At 37.0% G+C, this 19,558-nt stretch overlaps 1 protein-coding gene across 1 annotated transcript; it reads right to left on the bottom strand.

Moving 5' to 3' along the window:
* Nucleotides 1–6,649: 6,649 nt before the first annotated feature.
* On the bottom strand, nt 6,650–7,537 carry LOC149884839 (uncharacterized). Its single transcript, XM_090094571.1, has one exon. It carries the CDS (start codon nt 7,535–7,537, stop codon nt 6,650–6,652), a length of 888 nt encoding a protein of 295 aa, XP_089950697.1.
* Between the last annotated feature and the right edge of the window lie 12,021 nt (nt 7,538–19,558).

The raw sequence follows: 19,558 nt of genomic DNA, 5'->3' as shown, positions 1-19,558 counted from the left end.
TGCACTCTGCGATCAACATATTTGACCTATTTGAGATTTCTTTGTTCTCTGCGATTATCTTTCGGCATTCTGCGATCAACCTTTTTGGATCTGTTTCTGCCTCTGGCTCTGGCTCTGCCTCTTCCTATGGCTCTGCCTCTGACTCTGCAATTTTTTTTAATTTGTGGTGACCATAAGCCAACGTGTGGATCCCATCATCCAAAATGATTCTTTTGTCATCGTCGGAGCTGAGAGAGGTTTTGTTGATCTCCTCCGTGTAAACGTCATGCAAATGGGATCGGATGACATTCATTTTGTTAATCTTTTCTTTTTTGGTTTCGAGACATTTTTTGTAATCGTCATGTGTGATGTATTTTTGGACGACATATTTTTTGACTCCTTTGCATTTTTTGTGCTCTTCTTGATGTATTTTGTAAGAGTACAATTTTGACCTGAGACCGACAAACTCTTCAATCTGTTTTCCACCGGTTTCGTCTTTGAACATCCCAATGACCTTTTTGTTTAAACCCACTTTGAACCCGACGTTTTGAATGGCTGGATGGCTTTTGCTGAAATCGCTCGTGTCGAATTTTTTTTCCACATCGTCGGAAATGTCCTTGTAAAAATCGTCCGTTTTTATTTCATAAACCAGCGAGTCCGTGTCTGTCATCAGCAGCTTTGCGTCACCAGGATATTTTTTTTTGATGAAATCATAATGGAACTCGAACATTAAGGTTTTGCTCAAATCCAAAATGGACATCCCCAAATAAATTGGTTTGTTGAAAAAAATTTTTGTCCTTTTCATGTGAACGGCAATCAAGTTTTCGTCGAAAATCGTGTGCCGGTCGTAATTTGGTTTAGCCGACAACTTGATTGCCTTTTCCTTTTCTGTTACCAGTCTCACGTCCACTCGCTTTTCAATGTTCTCCATGGTTTTTCCAAACACCGAATTGTTCATCAGCTATAAAAATTCCTTCTCAAATTCGCTGGTGGCTTTTGTTCTCAATTCGGTGTTGAGGTCAATGTATGGTTTCAACCAATCCCGTTGCTCAAATTTCATGCCTCTGTGCACATTTGAAATTTTCATTCCCAATCGTTCATACAATGTCAGGTTTTCACAGTGAAGGACATAATTTTTTTTATCGTTTAAATTTGGAACGAGCTTATCCACTTTTCCGATTTTCATTCTCTCAGGGGCCAACGGATAATCGTTGTGTTCATCGTGAAGGCTTTCCGGATAATCCAAATCAACCTCCAAAATGCACGGATAATGTCTCCAATTGGACAGTTCGTCTTCTGACATCCATTTGAAACCGTGAGTGGGAAGAGGTTTGCACATAGCCCATCCGTACAGGTTGTTGGCGTCCAAGTATTGAATGATTTTGATGGTTGGCTTGGATCGTACGAGTCACCCATGTATTTGTTGTTCGATTTTCCATGCCGGTTTGAGATCATGCTGATCCCTCCACGTGTTCCTTTTTGGATCATTCGAAGCATGTCTGGGTCGCTCAACAACTCCAATTTTATTTTTGTCAGTTTCAAACAAGCGTCCCAAGCCAACCCGGGAGACGTGTAATACCAGGCTGGGTCGAGCTTGTAATGTTTCATGCAAACGTCCCTGAAATTTTCAAAGACGTCGGCCAGAATCAAAACATCCGACACGTTGTACAAATCGTGATAATCTCTGAACGTTTCGCATTGAAACACGTTCCAAACCGTTTGCGCATGCGTGTAATCTTCGTCGCTTATTTCATTGTGGTTGAGTTCTGAGAAAAACGCTTCTTTTGGAGGCAATTGCGTTTCTTGAAATTTATCGAATCCATCCACCCAACCGTAAGGGTAAACGCATTTTTATAGAAGCAAATCGAATTTTTCTCCTTCAAAATATTTTGAGAGGTTTTTGAACTCTTCCGGCTTTAAATTTTTCGACAAAGTTTCCAAACTGGAGGCCATGAATTTAAAACTGTCGATGAACCTCAATTCAATTTTTTTTTCTTTGGGTTTTCCGTTTTACCCAGTGTACTCTCCCACTTTGATTTTTTTCGAGAAGCTGATGTATTTTTCCTTGTTGCATGGGATGCAGGTTATTTCTCCACCCAATTTTTTGATAAACAAATGGCTGTCGTAACCTGACAGATTGTGAAAAACGACAGGAATGAATTTTGGGACTTTGTATTTTAAATTGCATTCGTTGTGTGCCGCTCCCCGATATTTTCCAGTAAAATGGCAGTGATCGCGCACCTTTTCTACATCGAGAATTTTTTCTTCGCAAATGTGACAAACCGTCGCTGATTTGAAATTATTTTCATCCTCCTTTGTGAAGACCATATTTTTTTTCAAGTTTTTCCCAAAAATTTCTTTTATTTCTTTTTCCAAACTTTCGACAAAAAATTGAGCCACGTCTTGGTTTTCGTTTGACGATTCGGAAATGGATGGTTCACCATCATAAACGGTTTCGTCAAAACATTTGATGTGAAAGGCAAAGGAGCTCGGAATGTGACTTTGAAACTTTTTGGTGTAAGACTGGTCTGGGTTTTGTTCGCACGAGTACATCGGTTTGACAAAGCTTTCAAAATCCGCGTAAACAATGAATGGAACCCTCATCGACCTTTCCATGTGTCCAAATTTCATGAACGAATTTTCTGGAGGAAGATCCATTCATGTCGCGCTGTGCTCTCTGCAATAGGTCGAATGTTTTGAAAGATCCTCCTCGCTTTTCATCCCTTGCAAGCAATTTCTGCAAAAATATTTTCTCCCGTTTCTGTTGGATGCATGGGATGAAATGAGTCGACTCAGATTTTTGATCAGACAATAATGATTTGTTTTTCCGTCTGAAACAAGAAGCAAATCAATTTCATGCTTTCTGTTCAAGCATTTCGATATTTGCAAAGGGTGAATGGATTTTTTTTCGTAACCGAAAACGTTGACGCTGATGTCTGGATTGTTTTTTTCAAATTTTTTGATTTGATCGAGTTTGACAGGAAATTCAATCCCTTCCCAGTTAAAATTTTTTGATTGTTCAATCAAGTCTTTGTCAATTCTTTCTCCATGTTTTTCTTTCATGTTCAATGCCCTGGTGACGCTCCACTTGAAGCATTCATTGTCTTCGTTCACCATGTTGATGATTGCTTTTTTGCTAGACAGAAAATCGTTGAGAGGGATATACGACCGACCACCGATGGGTTTGTAGTCAATTAAATTGATGTCCATTTTCAAGATGGCTGACACTGTGCAATTCGAGCCCATTTTGTTGTATTTTTCCATGTTTTCCAGGATCTCATCTTTTGCTTTTTCATAAAATTCTCCCAAGTCCGTCGACTCCAAAATAATCCCAGCTTTTGACAAAAAAGGAACTATTCAATGCACCTCCTCTCCAGTTGTAAGGCTGACGCTCTCCATATCGATTGTCAAAACGAGGCTCGCTTTTTTGTTTTTATTCTCTTGAAGAATTTTGATCACGCCGTCTTTTGCTAAATTCAAAAAGTCTGAAGCGTCCTTTTGGTTTCCTTTGACTTGATGTGAAAATTGTTTGGCAACATGCCTCAGCGCGTGATTGGTCAATTGAAAATGAATGCTGGGTTTGTAAACTGCATTGCGCACAATTAATTTTAGGACTGTTGTTTTGAGGGAGTCTACTTTTTTTTTCACTTTGTTCCTCACATTGCTCATTGTTCTCTTCACCGTCTCTGGAACGTAAGGATCAACGAGCTCAAGCAAACTGTTGAAACTGTTGACGACCGCATTTGTCACAGACGTCGTAAACCTTGAAAAAACTCCAGGAATCTGTAACAGGAGCGTCAAAGATATAACGTGACGGTTCTTGAACAGTCGCAACGACAGGATATTGCAAATGGGATGGTTTTTGAGGAAGAGCTGGTTTCCACGTGTTTGGTCTTTGTGGAATTGTTGATGGTTTCGGAGCAATGACAGGCTTTTGAACAATTTGACGCGGAGCGATCGAACGAGGATCAGGACGAGGAGCAATGACAGGTCTCGCGTTTTTTATTGCTTCAACGAGTTCATCCTTTCGCATCTTTGAATAATTTTTCAATTTTTGGACCTTGGTGATCTCTTTCAATTCTTTGACAGTTTTGTTTTCCATTTTTTTATTGCCAAGAAAATTATTTAACTCAAATTCAATTTTTTTGGTTTTTCCGATTTTTCGCATTTTGCTTTCCATTTTTATTACGCCAAGAAAATTTTTTTTCGAAATCAATTTTTTTCTTTTTTTCCGAGAATTTTTTTCAATTCTTTTTTTCCGAGAATTGAAAATTTTTTTTTCGGACTTTGATTTTTTTTTTCATTTTTTCGGACTTGGAGTTTTTTTTCTGTTTTCGAGTTTTTCAGAATTGAAGATCTCAATCTTAATCCCATTATCCACTTTTCCATCTCGTCGTTCCAAATATCTCCAGCCATGCCCCGTCTTTTTCATCGCTTCGTAAAGGGATCTGTATTCAACCACATCCCCTGTTTCGATGTTGATCGTTTTCACAGACACAGGCTTTTTTCTAATTGAACCAAGCCTCTCATACTTTGGGTCGATCGGTTTTTTTGAATTTTCCATTTTCGCATTTTCTGTTTTTATTTCTTTTTTTGGTCGACCCACCTGTCTGCATTCTTTTGCACCTTCCAAAAGCGAATCTTTGCTTACGAGATTGTTCTCAACCGCAATCATCATCAAAGTCAACAAATTGTTTGAGGTTTTTGTGACACCATTTTCTCTCAGCAAATTTTTCAGATAATTTTTTGTTAGTCTCATTTTTATTTTTGAAAAGAAAAAAATTTTTTAAATCAATTTTTTGTCAAGAATCTCGTGACGGTTTTTTTTATCTAATAAACAGCGTTCATGTTTGTTCCGTCTGAAACAAATTTGATCAATTTGTCAGAAATGATCACTGCGAAAATAACGGTGCTGTCTGGAACGGCCGTTCGGAACTTTAGGTTGACAACCAATTCAGCCGTTTCGGAAACAACTCTTTCCTTTTGCTTGCTGATGTCGACAAAAAACAACGGAAACAAATTTTTATATTCAAGCAGAGACAAACCTGATTGACAAACAAGCTCGTTGGTGCCATAATATTTTTCGTCAAAAGTGAACGCATCGGAATAAGCCATGATAATTTTCTTTTCTCCAAAATTCAAGTCGTAATTATAATTTGGATATTTTATCCCATTGACGGTCACGAAAAAATTGCTGACGTCACAATGATCGAACACGGATGGATTTGCGGTTTGACTGGAACCTCTGTTTGTCTGAAGACCGAACACGATATATCTCGGAACGCTTTTGTCCGTGATCCTTCCAAGGGTCCAAGTGAATTCTGTTAGACCAGCGGGAATGGCTTGCCTTTCGACTTTGTTTGCTTTGTAAGCCACTGGAACGGAGATTTTCTTTGCCATATGGTTCAAAAATTCTGATTTTTTCAAAACATCCAGCTCAATCCTTGGCATGAAAAGTCTGAATTTTTTGATGTCAATCATTCCTGGAGTAACAGTTCCGGCTCTGTAAATGGCGTCATCGTATTCTTTTTTTGTAAAGGTGATCGTGTCTGAATCCGTAAACGACTTTGTCGTAAGTTTCGCAAAAACAAAAAATGTGCTTTAAAGGTATCCTAAAAGAAAATGCTCCAATGGACGTGGTGTCTGCAAACAAGTGGTCTCGCCTGACGTTGAATCCCGTGCTTCCAGTCGCGTTTGAGGTGTCTTTATACCACATTTGCTTCAAACCATCGGCAAGCTGAAAACCGAAAGGATATTTCAACAATCCAAGCATGGTTGTTCCATGACCTGGATACATGACTCTTTCCACTTGCTGTCCTGATAAGTCATAAGTGACGTCGCTGAACAAATACATGGCATTGTTTACCAGAGCAATGTTGTCTGTTGCTGTGTAAGCGGTTCCGTCCGCTTTTTTCAGAACTCCTTCGACGAGGATATAAGCCTCAGACGGAAGTGTCTGCACTGACTGACAATCAATCTCAAAAACGATCGATCCTGAAGAATTCAAATCGATGTTTGTTGGAAGGTATTCAAAAAAATCAACTTTTTCAATGCCGGTGTCGTGCTCAGGCATTTCATCAACTCTTAATCTGTCGGTGTTTATCATTTTTTAAAATGAGAAAAAAAAATTTTTATGTCATTTTTGATTAGTCAAAAAAATCACGCAATCAAAAGCCCGCTCCCCATTTTGACCAGATCTTGGATTCTGGAAGCGTTCTTTTTTGTCATTTTCTTTTTTATTCGGATGGATGAGCCAAACATTTTTTTATGCAGCTCTTCCATCGGATTAACAGACTCATATTGCTTTGCCGCCTCTTTCAAAATCGTGTTGACTAATGGATTTGGCGTCCCTGTCTTGGCGTAAACTTTTTCAATCGCTTTTTTTCCTTTGTCGATGGCAACGTCTCTGGCGGTTGATATGGCAGAAGAGGCCAATTCTTTTCCGGCAGATTTGGCGGCGGTGATCGCTTCTCTTCCAATTTCGCTTGCTGCTGCTTTCCTCAATAAATGAAGAGAAGATCTTGATGCGTTTGAAGCCATCATTCTCCTCAAAAAATTTTTAAACGTGTCCACGATCCCTCCGACGACGACGACGTTCTTTTTAATATATCTTCTGTTGTTCACAATGAGCATTTTAAAAATGAGAAAATATTTTTTTTAGATCCGTGTTTCACGACTCGATGTATTTTTGAATCGATCGATATTCATCTTTGTTGATTTCCCCCTGCCTCAAAAGCTCGTCACAAATGGCCACAGCTTCGTTTCTCGATGCGATATTTCCAGCATGACCAGCGGCGAATCTCAAGCTTAGTCTTTGAACAAGAGCATTTGGATCGCTTGGAAGAATGATCACTCCGTGACCTTTTTTTCCCCTCGTTTTTGTGTAATTTTTTTCCCAAATTTTTGAAACAATTGTTTCCCACTTTTCGCTTTTCGAAGCTTTTGGCACGGTTGGTTTCCCTTCTCTCTCCATTGCATGCGTTTCGACCAATATTTTTTCATAATTTTTCAAGTCCTCGTCTGTTACCTTTGTCATATCAGGTCTGGACCTTGTGATCAACTCCCAAAAACCTAAAGTGCCCTCGAACTTTTTTCCATCAATAATGACGTCGTTTTCATCGATGGTAATTTCTTTGTTCCCAATAAACATTTTTCCTCGTTCTTTTGCGTGAATTCCAAAAACTCTGTCTGCAGAAAATTTTTTTGCAGCGTATTTTGACAAATATTCCAATGCTGTATTTCCAACATTAATTTTTCCAAACGCTTTTTCATCACTTTTTGAACTTTCAAAAGATGTCTCACTTTCTGGATAAGTCAAAGCCAGTGGACTGTTGCCAACCTCTCTGTATGCGATGCTTTTCATCTCGTTTTTCATCTCGTTTTTCACTTTTTCGTTGCTCTCGATGAGCGGTTTGAAAAACTTGGACAAATCAGTCTGATAATTTGCATCTGAGATGTTCGCGTTGAGGCTCTCATTGTAAATCTTTTCCCTGTTGGCCATGTAATTTTTCACAATCTCATCTCTCTTTTTCGGGTCATGTATTTTAAAGAACTCCATTTTTAAAATACTGAGAAAAAAAACTTAAACACAAACGAGTTTGCGTTTGCGTTTGCGTTTGCGTTTGCGTTTGCGTTTGCGTTTGCGTTTGCGTTCACTTTTTGTAAAGATTGTTAAATGCTTGAATGGCTTCTTCTCTTCCTTTTTGGATCAACGACTCTTTTGTCAATTCGTCAATGCTGCTTTTTGCTTTTGTTCGGATTTCTTCGGTCATGTTTTTAAATTTTTGAAGCTCGCTGAGAACCAATTCGTATTCGGAATCGCTCGCAAACCCGTCCATGAGCGATTTTGAAATGTGATCGTTAATCGTGTTCAATTTTGACTCGGAAAGAACTTTTATTTTTTCGTGCTTTTCAGCCTTCAGCATCAATTTTTTGTTTTGATGGTTTCCGAAAATGGACAAAGCCCCCAATCCAATTGCAACCCCCTTGCATGCAATCGAAACTGGAGTGGCAACAACGGTTGACAAAAGTGCAATGCCTGTAATCCCCAAACCAATGCACAACGTTTGCAACCCGTCGTCTGCGAAACGAATAATTTTGGCCACTCGATGGTACTTTTTGCTCAAAACCATTCTTTTCACTTTTTCATCCTCCATTTCTTTTTGGATCTCACCTATTTTTTGAAGACGAAAAGCGTCATCTGATGGCGCTGTTGGAAGAACTGGATAAATTTTTCCATTGTTTTTTAAAATCTCCATCTTTTTAACAAAGACAGATTTTTTTTAAATTCGAATCGATGTGATTTATTTTGCAAAGCTTTTCACCTTTTTTGACGATGACGTCATTGGTGCTGTTGTTGCTCACATCCAAAATGACGTCATCCACAGACTCTGAAAAAATCACATCGTTTTTGAAAAAGTTTAATTTGTCACTTATTTTATTCATCAAAGTGACGACAGCAATTCCTTTGTCAAAACTCAATCCAACAGACAACGATATTGTCGTGAGAGAAAGAGCAGCAAATTTTATGTCTTTGAGCAAAAATCTCATGATGGCCTTTTATGTCATAACAATTTGGATGATCCAAATCTTTTTTTGCCACAACAATATTTTGCGATGTCTTTTTTTGCAGGTTTTTGATTGTCTCAACCAAATTTTCCAGCTCTTTGATCCGTTCCACCAAATTTTCCAAATTTTTGGTTCGATCCGACTCTTTGAATCTCTCCAACAATTTGATCCTCTCATCCATGTGTCCCAAATACATTTTCGAGATCTCCAAACTCGAATCAGCGTGTTTCTCTGACGAGGAGACGTTTTTAAAACACTTGTGAGGGGCATGCATTTTTTATATGAAAAGAAAATGTTTTAACTCATTTTATTTTCTTTTTTTTTTCGTGTTTTTTCACATTTCTTCGTCATCTTGCTCATTTACATCAGCTCCATTTTGCAACAAAAGCTGAACAATGTCATGATGACCTTTTTTGGAGGCGATGTGGAGAGGCGTCCATTGGTAACAATATCTCGCGTTGACGTCGGCTCCGTTTTGCAACAAAAGCCTGACAATTTTTGCATCACCGTGATAAGAGGCCTGATGCAGCGGAGTCCACATGTTGTTGTCTCGCGCGTTGACGTCGGCTCCGTTTTGCAACAAAAGCCTGACAATTTCAAGTCTAGCAATTTCCGATGCCTCGCACAATAACGTACATTCGTTTTCAATCGTCATCTTTTTTATATGAAAAGAAAATTTTTTTAACTCATTTTATTTTCATTTTTTTTCTTCGTGTTTTTTCTTCGTGTTTTTTCACATTTCTTCTTCTTCTTCAGATTCCATTTCCCCCAAATCCAAATCACCACCCATGATGCTTTGAACAGAAGTCGCGTTTTTTGCGATGACCACTTCGGGAATCCTAACCTGAATGGACTCGATCTGCGCTCCGACAAAAACACCTTCGATTCTCAAAGAGGCGACGACAAAACACTTTTTTGTCGAACATATTCCAAAGGATTCACTTTAACCATCTTTTTGTTCTCCTTTTTGAAAAACAAAGAAGAAACCTCAATGTTTTTTTCACTTTTCTTTGTGAACAATTTTCCGAAAAAAATTGGAGATGCATGAGGATTATCGGATTTGTTTTTGAAAATGGACAAATATTCTGTCATTATTTTTTTGGTTCTCCCTCCTTTTTTCAAAGTGGAAATCATTTCCTTGACTTTTTCGCGAAGAAATTTTGATATTTTTTCGGTCACCTCGATAAACTTTTTTTCTTTTTCGCTCATTCCGTTTTTTTCGTTGAAACCGAGAAAGGACATGGAATATCCCTCCAGCTCGTTCGTTCCAAAACTGCAGTTCTCAAACACTCCCAGAGAAAACAAAACGGGGGTTCTTAAAACAAACGGACCTTTTCCAGAGGAGTACTCACAAAAAAGAGGGATCTTTTGATATTGAATGGGTTTGGTTGCGGAATAAATCTCTCCAACCGATAATTTGCTCTCGTCAAAATTCTCAATCGTCACGAAATTCATCTTTTTAATATGAAAAGAAAATTTTTTTAACTCGTTTTTTTCAAACGGATCAATTCATTATTGTCCACCCATGAGTTGAACGAGTCTGGATATCCTTTCCATTTGACCAGTGATTTGCTTTTTGTTCTGCGAACGATTTTTTCAATCCTGAATATGCTCTGATCCGTCTTTTGCATCTCCTGCTCGTAAAAAGTGCCTTGAATGTTTTCACCGTTGGCGTCGGCAATCTTGTACGTGGGTGGATCCGTTCGCTGAACTTTGGACACTGTGAAAACCTCTTCAGTCCATCTCGGAGTGTACCCTTTTTCAAAATGGGGCTTCTTTTTTGTGATCCTCACTTTGTCTCCCATTAAAAATTTCGGCTCTGGTCTTTCTTTTGACATCTTTCCATTCAGATTCATCCAGACCATATTTCTATTCTTTTTCTCGCTGGCTTCAATCGGTGTCATTTTGATGGACGAGTGTTTTGTGCTGCTGTAATTTTTCACCATTTCGTCCAAAACATCAATGTATTTATTGGTGCTGTTGGCTGAAAAATATTTAAACATTTTTTCTTTCATCGTTCTGTTCCATCGCTCGACGACACAGCTTTTTTCCTCGTTTTCAGTGGAATACAATTGAACACCCAGCGCTTTCACGTGCTTGTTGTAAAACTCTTTTCCTTTGTCCACCCACATTTTGACACATTTTCTTTCACCAAAAATCTTTTTCAACGCTTCAGCCACTTCAAGTCCCGTTTTGCTTTTCAACGGAACGATCCACCCATACTTTGAAAACACGTCGATCACCATGAGCAAATATTTTACACCCTTGTTGAACTTTGAAAACGATTGCATGTCAACCTAATCGACAGCCCATATTTCATCGATGTCGTTCACAAACACTTTTCTTTTTTTAAAATGACGAATGACCGGTTTGTGAAATTATGTAAAAAATAGTATAAAGAAAACCTTTCTGTAAAGAAAGTTTTGATTTGCTTCTTTCTCGTGCACAAAATATCTTGATGTATGTGTAGTGGATAACTAAACAAGAAATATCTTGATGAAAAGTTCTGCCAAATGATTATATATTTTGTTTATTGATCTTTACAAAATCTGGCAAACAAATAAATGCTTTTTTTAAATCTTTCTACTTCTTTACACTAAACAAAAGGTGTTTTATTACTATTATTTTTTAAAATACAGCTATTAATAGCAAAAAATCCTTTGTCTCTTTTTTTTGTATTATTAGATTAGCATTCGATTTGTTGATTTTGTCGACATTTTTGTTATCATTTTTGCTTCTTTCTCGTGCACAAAATATCTTGATGTATGTGTAGTGGATAACTAAACAAGAAATATCTTGATGAAAAGTTCTGCCAAATGATTATATATTTTGTTTATTGAAAAAAAAAAATTTCGCATTTTTAAAATTATTCGTTACCACTTTCAAAATTCAATTCAATTTGGAAAACTCGTGACATTTTAAGTTGGAACTATGGACAAGAGTTTAACACGGTTCTCGTGTTGCGCATTTATGTTAAAACAGTTTGGGTGATCCAATTTTTTTTTTCTCACAATAACATTTTGCAATGTCTTTTTTTGCAGGTTTACAAATTTACAGATTCAAATTTCGAAAATTTTTTAAATAGCTAGCTTAACACATGAATCGCTCTTACTAAATTTACCAAATCTCTGTAAGTATTAACTGTATAGCATGGAGTTTAGACATGATAGCAGTTTTAATACTGAATAAATCTTTAGCTACTAATACGTTCTCATTTCGAAAAAACAAAAGGTAACACATGTCGTTACGACAGGTGTTAACCGATAACACCCAGTCCGAATTTGGCTTTGGCTTTGATGATGGGCGCGATAAGCTTTCTTTCGCTTATTTCTTTTTGAGTGGGGTTTGGAATGGAGTTCATTTCTTCAAGCATCATTTGATCTGCCAAATTTCTGCTTTGAACGTCGTTAAAATATTTATATGCCAAATCTTGGTGATATGCCGCATTGTCCACTCTGTCCACCGGTTTGCTCCACTCCTGATACATGTCGGTGGATGTGAGCCTTTTGTCCAGGTTTGTGCCAGGCCCTGCAAAATTCATTCCTGGAATATGCATTTCTCCTGGAAATTTTGCCCACGGAAGCTTTATTTTTTTTGAAAAATTGTTGATCGATTCGACCAAGTCACCCCCTTTTGTTGCATGCGAAGAAACAAACTGGCATTGGGTCGTTCCACAAGAATCACATGTTCCTTTGATCATGTTTCTGTTGTTTTTTGTCCTCTCGTTTCTCAAATGGATCGTTTCTGTTTTCCTTTTGCATTTGACACAATACATTTTTTATTTAAAATATTTTTTTTTAAACAAAAAAAATGGAAGTGACCGATTTGTCATGGAATATTGGAAAAAACAAAAGGAACAACAACGAGCTTTTACCAAGAAGCATTCGAGGAATCATCGTTGGAAAGTCCGGTTGCGGAAAAACAACCTTGCTTCTCAATTTACTGCTCAAACCTGGATGGCTGGATTATAACCATTTGCAAGTCTTTGGAAAATCTCTTTTCCAACCCGAGTACAAAATACTGAAAAGCTCGTTCGAAAAAAATTTGCCAAGAGAGATTATCCTCGATTTGTTCGATGTCAATGTACAAAAAATGATGGAAAAATTAAATCTAAACCCTGAAGATGTGATTGATGATCTTTCAAAAGAATGTGGTGAAGAAACAGACATGGAGTGTCAATTTTTTGAAACAGCTGACGATGTGCCTGAACCTGAAGATCTCGATTCAACAAAAAACAATTTAATGATCTTTGACGATTTGCAATTGACAAAACAAAACAAGTGTGAAAAATATTACATCCGAGGAAGACACTCCAACGTGGACTGCTTTTACCTTACTCAAAATTATTTTATGCTCCCCAGACAAACCATCCGAGAAAACACCAATTTTATTTGCTTGTTTCCTCAAGACTCAAAAAATATTGACCACATTTATCGAGACCACGTTTCGAGCGACATGAAAAAAGAAGAATTCAAAAAATTTTGCAAATATTGCTGGTCTCAACCCTACGGATTTGCAGTCATTGATTTGTCCTCAAACAAAATCGAGAGAAAATATCGAAGCGGATTTAACATTTCTCCGAAGAAAAAAAAAATTTCTGAGTAAAAAAAATTCACCCATTTAAAAAATGTCAGGAATAATCATCGATGTGGATGGAACATCCAGCATAATAACAATAAATTTTTTGGACAAAATCGTTTTTGAAAAAGAAAAAAAATATGAGATGGCTTTTCTCGGTCTTGAGACATCAAGACCGAGAAAAGTCATCTCATATTTTTTTCCCAGCAAAAACAATTCTTTCCGGTACAGCATGAACAACGGTGTCAATTGGGAAAACGTTGTCATTCCAGACGGAAGCTACGACATCATCGACATCAACAATTATTTGCAAAAGTCCGTCTCAAACACAATCAAAAATTATGCGTCTCAAAGCGCAAGTTACGTCACCGCAAATAAAACCAGTTACTCACCAGAAAACATCAAAATCGGATCCAATTCAAACACTTTAAAATCAACCATCAAACTTGGATTAAATTATTTGATGGATTTGAACGTGGAAAACAGCATCGCATCCCTTTTGGGCTTCACAAAATGACAATTAGACTCCAATTCCGAATACGAGTCCGACGACATTGTCAGAATCACAGACGTCAACACGATCAGAATCGTCAACAACGTCATCGGGTCAGCATACATCAATGGCTCGCAATTAAATTGCATTTACTCCTTTTACCCCTCTGTGGGTCCTGGCTTTAAAATCATCGAAAGACCCACCCATTTGGTTTACCTCCCTGTCAAAGTACCCGAAATTTCCACGATGATTACACGAATTATCGATCAAAACGGAAATTTAATCGACTTTCGCGGCGAGAACATCACGATCCGTTATCACATTCGAGAAGTGAAATAAATATTTTTTTCCGGCATTTTAAAAAATGAGCAATTACATTTGTGTCAAATTAAATGTGTCTCAGGGACAGATCGACAAAATAAAAAAATCAATCATTGAAGGAAAACCCGCGAGCATCCGCATTTCAAATGATAATCTTCACGGAAACGACATTTTACTTTTAACAGAAAGCCAACACCGAAAAATTGTGGACGCTCTCCATCGAGGAGTTGGAGTCACCATAAAAATGAGCAAAACTCAATTGGAACACAACGCAAAAATTGAAGGAGGATTTCTTGGTGCTCTCTTGCCTTTATTGGGAAGGGTTGCAGCCAAAGCTGTCCCAGTTTTTGGCAAATCCGCTTTGGGCGGTGTTGCCTCTTCTCTTGGTTCCAATATGATCGACAAAATTTTAGGAAATGGAATAAAATCAGAAGGAGGGTTTCTTCCTCTTCTTTTGCCTTTATTGGGAGCTCTTGCACCCACTTTGATCGAAAAAATTGTTGGAAATGGTATTGCTTACCTCAAAAGCAATGGAAAAGGAATGAAAATTGCCACATACAAAGGAGACGGACTGTTTTTAACACCCTGGGTCACAGGAAGCTCACTCAAAGATGGATTATACTTCAAAAGAGACAATAAATATGTGCCAATCTTATCTTGATTTCTTCTCGGACCCATTCTCAAAAATCCTTTAAAAAAAATTTTTTTTTTCTTGACATAATAAAATGAACGGAAAAACAAGGATCTTGAGAAATGAGGACGGAAAAATTAGAAGCATAAAAACACTTGACCCCATTGAATATTTAAGGAGCAAAGGTGTTGGATGGCACGAAATTAGAATTTACAAATCAATTCTCAAACAAAAACTTGAAGAAAAACAAGAACAAAAACAAGAACAAATAAAAAAAGAAATTTTTCGCGCAAGATTCAAACACCTTTGCAAAAATTAAATTTTTTTTCATGATGCTTTATCACGTCATGAAAAAACGTTTTCCCGACACCCCAAAATCATCAAAACATTTTCACACCCCTCAATTATCAAAAAAATACAAAACGGAGATCAAAAATGGGTTTGTCCCAGAACTCTCCTTTTCTAGTAGTTTTGTTGTTCTTCCCATAATTATTTCACGAGCCATTGTGCTGCCAGTTTTTTTAACAAACATTGTGTTTGTATCAGTTTTTAATAGCAGCGTCTTGACTATTTGTTGGGTTTTTCTATATATTATATTTCCATTTTTAAACATACAATTTTTTCACCTGGTGTCCGGATAAATTTAAAATTTATAACATCTCCTACGTTCAGATGCGTTATTAAAAATAGTAAGCTTTTTATTATCCACGTGCCGTATTTCTTCATTAACCATGAGTTAAAAAACTCTCTTTGCATTTTTTATTTCCATGGTTTTTTTCCGGTTTTTTCTTTGTTCTGGTAAAAGGTTTTCTTTCAGCATGGCAAGAAACTACGTTCACCGATGACGGAGTTGTTAAAAAAAAAAGGACGGACATTAAACGTTTTAAAAAACCCACTCAATCAGTGACTTTCGAAGAAAGTCACTGATTGCTGGAAATGTTTCTTAGACAATGCAGTGGCATTGTGTAAGAAGCATTTGGACTTTCTTTAAACCATATAATTCAGTTCTTTGTATTTATTTTGTCATTTATATAGAAGTGGCATTCATCAGTCCACAATACAGAGTCCAAAAGTTCCTTGTTTTGAAGAAGCCAATTAGCAAAATGGAGTCGAAATGGTAAATCTGTTGCTTTCAACTCCTGTAGCATGGTGAACTTGTAAGGAAACATTTGAATCTTTTTGCGGAGGATATAATGAACGAATGTTTTAGGGTTTTTAGTATCCTCTGCAATTTGTTGAGTGGAGCAGTAGCCTGTCTCCAAAGCAATGCGATGCAGTGATTCCGTCACAACTGGTGTTTGTTCATCTTCTAAAGATGGGCGAACTGATTTCTGCTGGTCGAGAACACCACCTGTTTCTTCAAATGTATCAACTTATCTTTTGATGTTGTGTGAGGTGAATGGGTCTCTTTTTAAAGAAATATTGTTCATGACTGTATTCCCAAAAAAAAAACAATCTACAACATAATATTCTTTCCTTATATATGTTTAAAAAAACAACATTCTTGAAATATTCTCACTGGCCATCTCTCACATATTCTACATTAGTAACAGATAAATGAAATAGTACGTTACTTATCGAGCACCCTGTATAAATCATATATATTCAAATTACGTTAGCCAAGATATGTCAGTAAACGTATTTAAGAAATTATGTAAGACAGCTCGTAAGAAATTATGTAAAATGGCTTGTAAGAAATTACTAATGCTAGTCGTTATAGATCAAACAATCTTTTTTTAATGAATAATGAAGTGATTTGATGAGATCCGTTAATGAATAATGAAAATGACCTAAAAATTTTTTTCTTGTATATATAAAAAAGTATAATTTATATGAAAATGCTAGAGTTATTAGAAGAGATTAAACGCAATAGTACCGAACAGACAATTAATAAAGGATTTAAAGAAAGTATGCTATATAACAATATCTTCAAATCAAAGTAGATTAAAATCTTTACTGATGTTTCGAAAATAATTATCAAGTAGATTTCACAGATCCATTTTATCAGTTTTATAGTTTAAAACTATCAACTATACACAGTTGTATCTGTGAGTCTGAAAATCCTGCTAATATCCTAAAATTATTCAAGCTTGCATGTCTTTTCAGGATCTTAAATTGATGGTGGTGACATCAAGTGTTACTTTTTATTCTTTCCTAATTCTAGATGCAAAACTATGTTTCACGCAGTTTTTAATGTGATAAGTGGAGTAAGTTACAATTGACTGATCAAGATGGAAGTTTGTTAAACCTGAGAAGAGAAAATGTCAATTAGATTTGATTTTCGTGAGGTGCAAGTGAATTAGATTTAATTTTCGTGAGGTGTAAGTATGAATATCTTTCAAATGAGCCAGAAAATGGTAAAAAAAATTAAATAACACACTGATTACTTATTTGACAATGATAAGGTGATGTATGGTGTTAATAATACTCTAATTTTAACAAGAAAATCAGATGGTGATAGAATTGTTAGCAACTGCTGGAAAAGTAACACTTCATCGGATATACTGGTGGATGCAAAAATTTAAGCCTTCTTTTGATGAAAAGTTTAAACTACTAAAAACAATACAAATCATAAAGTAACATTACCAGCACATTATAGAATGAGGAAATGTAACCAGCAGGGTGTACTTGCATTATCTAATTTGACTTGGGGACTGCACTTTTCCCACAACTTGTTCTCGATGTAAGTAGACAGGTTGAGAGAACAGTCATCTGTCACTAATAAATATGCAGAGTTTTAATTTCAACAAATTTATTCAGCTGGAACACAAGCTTATGCTGTTTTTATTATTGATAGACTACGAACCTGATATAGTGAGATATTTAGACTAGTGCATTGATTATTCGGATATGATATATAAGGATCGTTCAGATCAAAAAACTCTTGAAAAAAACATAAAATTTCAATGTTAAAAAGATCAAAACTTTCGAGTAATGAAAAAGTCACATTTTGATGTTAAGCACTCTGAAGTAAGATATTTTCTTCTGTAAAAAAATGGTAAAGCGAGTTGAAAAAAATTATCTAGAGATAATTATGTCAAATGTTGGTCACATCTAAAAAAAAAAGCAGACACCTGCTTAGAGATAAAAATTTGTTGAGTTCAGTAGAACTGGAATATCAAAAAGAAGCTAGTGGGTTAAGACCGATTCCGAAAGATGGTAAGCGGACGAACCAGCCTCAAGCGGATCAAACATCTTATGAATCATTAATTAAAGCTAAAAGAAATCTTAAAAGAGTATGTTTAAAATTTGTTGAAACTGGAGAAGAATTTAATTTTCATAATTTATAGGTAAAGAATCTAAAACGATATCGTTTTGGGATGGTCAAGTTTGATATAATAAATATTATAAATAATTTTGAAAAGAGCTCGCCTAGGGTGGTCCTTATTCATTACAAAAAAAATTTTCTTCAGTTTTCTGACGGGGCACCCCCTTCAATGGTTGACGTTTATGAAAAAATAATTGTACTGAAAATTTTATTTGAAAAAAATACATTTTAGGGGTCTCTACCGCAGAGTTTATATCTATAAAAGTGCCCAAAGAAGGCTCATATGCTCAGTATTCTACAATATGAATGATTAGAGCAAATATGATCACAGAGCACAACATTGCTTTATTGAAGCACATTTAAACAACTGTTACAGTGTTACATATTGTAATTATTATTGTCCTTCTGTGTTGAGACTGTCAAAGTGACAAAAACCGTCTAGTTAGTCAATTGCCAGGGTATTCTTCGCTCGATCAGGAAATCGCTGGCGGTACTTCTTTACAATTAAGAGAAGGCACTGTTTCTGCTCCTCATCGTTTGTGTGCAGCTTGTTGTATTCGTCCATTAAGGCAACTCCACGTTCTGCTATGTCATTCACAACTCTCATACTACTGACAGTGTTCTTCGCCAACTGATAGTCAGCATCTGCAGACCAGAGCTTCACATCTTTGTTGAGGAAAGTTGACGGTAGACCAGTGATGGTGAAGAATCTACGACTGCTCTCGGTGACAAAGTCTTCCAAGTTCTTGGAGCTCACCAGCGTAGGATCAACAGTTATCCTCTTCAAAGGATATTCTGCACCCGGTGCTTGCAGGGCACTGACCATCAGACGTTTAGTGTCATCGGAGACTTCGTCATCAAAGAAAGCCAATGCAATCAGTTCTTCTGACAAGTACCACAAATGTCCTAAAATTTTCTTCATTGCGATCTGAGAGACTACTTGATTCTGTGCCTTGTATTTGTCGATCTCCTTGATAAGCTCGAGATCAACACGAGGCGAAGATGGCGCTGACGGCGCTCTAAACCAGGCCTTGACATACAGAGTCACTGTGAAAAGACACACGTCTGCTATTCCCTTCTTTGTCATCTTGAACTGGCTTCTCAGCATCCATATTTTCAATGAATAAATAGCCTTGGCCATCCATCTGGCTTGATGCAGTCCTGCCGGAGCTTTGAATGAGCATCCTTGAGATGGAACGCCTCCCAGAAACATTATTGTCAGCTCTAGCAGTTCGCGATAATCATCACGAGACTGAACTGTTGCAGTTGGTTTTCAGCAAATGCAATAATTTCATTTGCAACACTGGAAACGGTACTGTGCACGATGTCATTCGAACTAGATGCCTGAAAGTTTGACCGGTCAATGATTTCCCAACTGCTTTGAAACCTTTTAAAAATCATAATGTCTGGACCCTTTGAAGGGCCAAGAGAAAGAGTAACTGTTGCCTCTAAGACTATTTCTAAAATGTGATGACGGCAAGCAAACTAGAGCAAATCTTTGTCAAACTTCTGCTTCAGTAGGATGCAAGCACCATTTCTTGGACCACTATTGACGGAAGTAGTGTCGAAGCACACGCACTTGACTTTATCAGCTATGCCCCACGCTACAGTTACATCATAAACAGCTGTTGCTGCAGCTTCTCCAGTTCCAGATGGCAGCTTCGGTACACAAAGAAGTTGGTCAACTCCTAGTCCAGATACGAAGATTGGGAGCCGGTCC

This window comes from Hydra viridissima, unplaced genomic scaffold (assembly GCF_058129835.1).
Source record: "Hydra viridissima isolate aposymbiotic clone 2 unplaced genomic scaffold, HvirCarnegie_v1 scaffold_8, whole genome shotgun sequence".
NCBI lineage: Eukaryota > Metazoa > Cnidaria > Hydrozoa > Anthoathecata > Hydridae > Hydra > Hydra viridissima.
This window is presented reverse-complemented; position numbering and strand designations above follow the sequence as displayed.